This window comes from Dysidea avara, chromosome 10 (genome assembly GCF_963678975.1).
Source record: "Dysidea avara chromosome 10, odDysAvar1.4, whole genome shotgun sequence".
In the NCBI taxonomy this organism is placed as follows: domain Eukaryota; kingdom Metazoa; phylum Porifera; class Demospongiae; order Dictyoceratida; family Dysideidae; genus Dysidea; species Dysidea avara.
In genome coordinates this window covers 2,844,926-2,847,647 of record NC_089281.1, presented here as the reverse complement: position 1 = coordinate 2,847,647, position 2,722 = coordinate 2,844,926, and the positions used below count along the sequence as shown (strand labels likewise).

At 38.8% G+C, this 2,722-nt stretch overlaps 1 protein-coding gene across 2 annotated transcripts in view; it reads right to left on the bottom strand.

Moving 5' to 3' along the window:
* Positions 1-142: 142 nt before the first annotated feature.
* The window catches only part of LOC136269304 (putative transferase CAF17, mitochondrial), a 13,041-nt gene continuing 10,461 nt past the window's right edge, over positions 143-2,722 (bottom strand). For both annotated transcript variants that reach the window (XM_066064846.1, XM_066064845.1), the window contains exons 8-9: positions 2,637-2,722; positions 143-294 (exon numbers count right to left, since the gene is read on the bottom strand). The exon at positions 2,637-2,722 is cut by the window's right edge and continues 31 nt beyond it. In XM_066064846.1, coding sequence (XP_065920918.1) covers positions 201-294; positions 2,637-2,722 — 180 coding nt within the window. In that variant the 3' untranslated portion in view covers positions 143-200. The remainder of the gene's footprint in view (positions 295-2,636) is intronic.

Here is a 2,722-nt window from a genome sequence, read left to right as displayed (position 1 = left end):
GTTTATTTTCAATGCGCGTTCATCAAATTAAAGCGCGTTCATCAAATTAAAGCGCCTTCATTCTCTGATGACTTAAGCAATGTCACACTTGTTAGTGAAAGTTGCGTTACTGAACGCCGCTACCTGGACCTGCCACCATACACAGCATTAATTATGTAAATATACAAACTGTGATATAAATATGTACACACAATAAATTATCATTTTGAAGTTGAAGGCCACCATTGAGGGATGGTCGGGTGAAGTGTGACCTTATCACCGTTGTTAGTGGTAACCATGATCTGCTTCTCTCCACTGAAGAATATAAGGCGACGTAACACAATACACCTCAAACATAGTTCGGTATATTAAAACTCTGATAGAGTGTTCATGTGTGCATATAATATTGATGTTACACAATTTAAAGAAATTATACACAGTCGTACCATGTACTCAACCAGATTTCTACAAAAAGAAATACTTTTATCTCTTATTTACACAACCCAGAAACCAAATCATCTTGTACCAGGCATAAGGACAGGACAAGTGTCCCACAAGACTGTACCAAGTCTCATTGGTGGAACTGGACCCACAAAAAACTGGGATTGGTTGTGACCAATATCCACGCATACAATGAACATACAGCAATGTAAATCTTCCCTGTAGACTCGAAGACACGTACAGTAAGAGATACCATCTATTATTACCCAGTAAGGTCAATGAGTGTATTTCCAGAGGCAGCAAACCATTACTTGCAATATATCTTATAAGGAGCTTATATAGAGCACCGTGACACTGACTTTTTCATCAAGATCAAGATACTCTAATAGAACAGTCACCCTAATACAGCAGTCAGGAAATATTCAGCTATAGTAACTACTAGCTCTAACAAACTGTAACACTCAATTTCAGAGGGTACAGTGTTTCAAACTTACTATAAAATTCAAGCTCGAGATACCCTAATAGAGCAGTCAGCCTAATCTAGCTAGCTATATCAGTTATAGGGGCCCCACATTCTAAATTTGCCCTGGGCCGGTGGGCCCCATAAATTTTCTTGGCGGCCCCAGTTAAGACTGCCACAAATGATCCCCTGGGGCCTGGACCACTTACACTACCACTCAAATGTAACATTGTCTTGCGAGAGTGTGAGAAATTAAAAAACTTGCTAATTAAATGGTGTGGCACCCATTTTGCTCAAGAGTGTTCCTCCCAAACAAAACAGGATGGGTGCCATGCTAATTAGTGAGTTTTTTTAATTACTCGCACTCTTGCGAGATTACGTTACACTTGAGCAGTATGGTACGCCACTGTGGATGGTTCCCCACTATCATACAGTTGGGTCTCTGCTTGAAACATAAGTAACAACCTGAGGCATTGTCAAATATTCAAGCAGAGAGGTTCAGACCACACTTCAAATATAGGATAAAAATATCAAGATAATCTAATAGAACAATCCGATATTCAACAGCCAGTAGCTACTATTCTATTATGTTATACCCATACAGTACAATAGTACTGTATAGTAGGGATCCTCCCTCCAAATTACGCATGCTTCACAAAATTACACCTCTAAAAACCACTCTAGAAATATCTTGAACGGCAAAAGGTACCATACATATAGCCATATCTAATTAAATCAAAACAAAACCCATACATGCACCAACAGGTACTTTAATGATAATAAAACAATGTCCATTTGGTTCCACTTGGGGTACTTAGAGATAATAAGTCACTCTCTAGAGTTCCTATGGATACAAATACATGAAAATAGTAAGAAGAAAATATCCTGACCGCCTGGCAGACTCCTGTAAGCGTTCGAGCGTTAATTGGATGGCTGCAGGTTCGAGGCTGCCCAGGTCCAGTCATGGATTTTTTCTTCTTTCTCCTACTTTTCAAACATACTTAGTGCAGTTAATATAAACATCTTAGGTCTTTATAAGGTCTTCTGGTATACAGGCTCTGCCTTTACCAGGTACTTTAATGATAATAATATAATATTTTTGTAAAAGATCACCAAAACCTGCCTGATCACAAGGCTAGAGACTAAACAACACATCATTATGACAATTATTTTAATAATGGTATGTGCCTTTTGGGGTTCTTATGTTATACAGTTGGTAGACTGCATGGTACGACCTTTTACAAACTAGCTGGACCAATAACAATCAAGGAACATGTTCCTTAATGGTCTAGCTGTACTTTTAGTGATTGATCAATACATTGGTAAAAACAAAGCATGAAAAGCCACACCCAAGTAGGGATCCAAGTGATAAAAAAAAGTAGTGAAACAAGAGATGAATGATGGTAATCTATTAGAAAATCCCTTACTTTGGCAATGAACAAAATCATTGTTATGACATTCCAATGTGTGTAAGTTGTAGTTTTAACTGCCTACAAGGCCATGACAGAACGCCCAAACCATGCGATACAGTACCACTCAAATGCAACATTGTCTCGTACATTTGAGTGATACGTACCGTACGTGGACTATTACTGCAGGTGACCAGATGGGTAGACTAGATTAAAGTATCTTGTTCAAGGAAAAAACAGCAATTGTTACTAGGGATAGACTGCGTATGTAGCATGTGTACACATACACACACGGGGGGGGGGGGCACACACACACACTACATACACACACTAGTACAAATACTCACATGTCTGTTATTCGTAAGATGGCAAGACCAAGACTACCTTGTCTTGTGACAAACTTGCCAACCAGTTTTCCTGACTCATCATAACA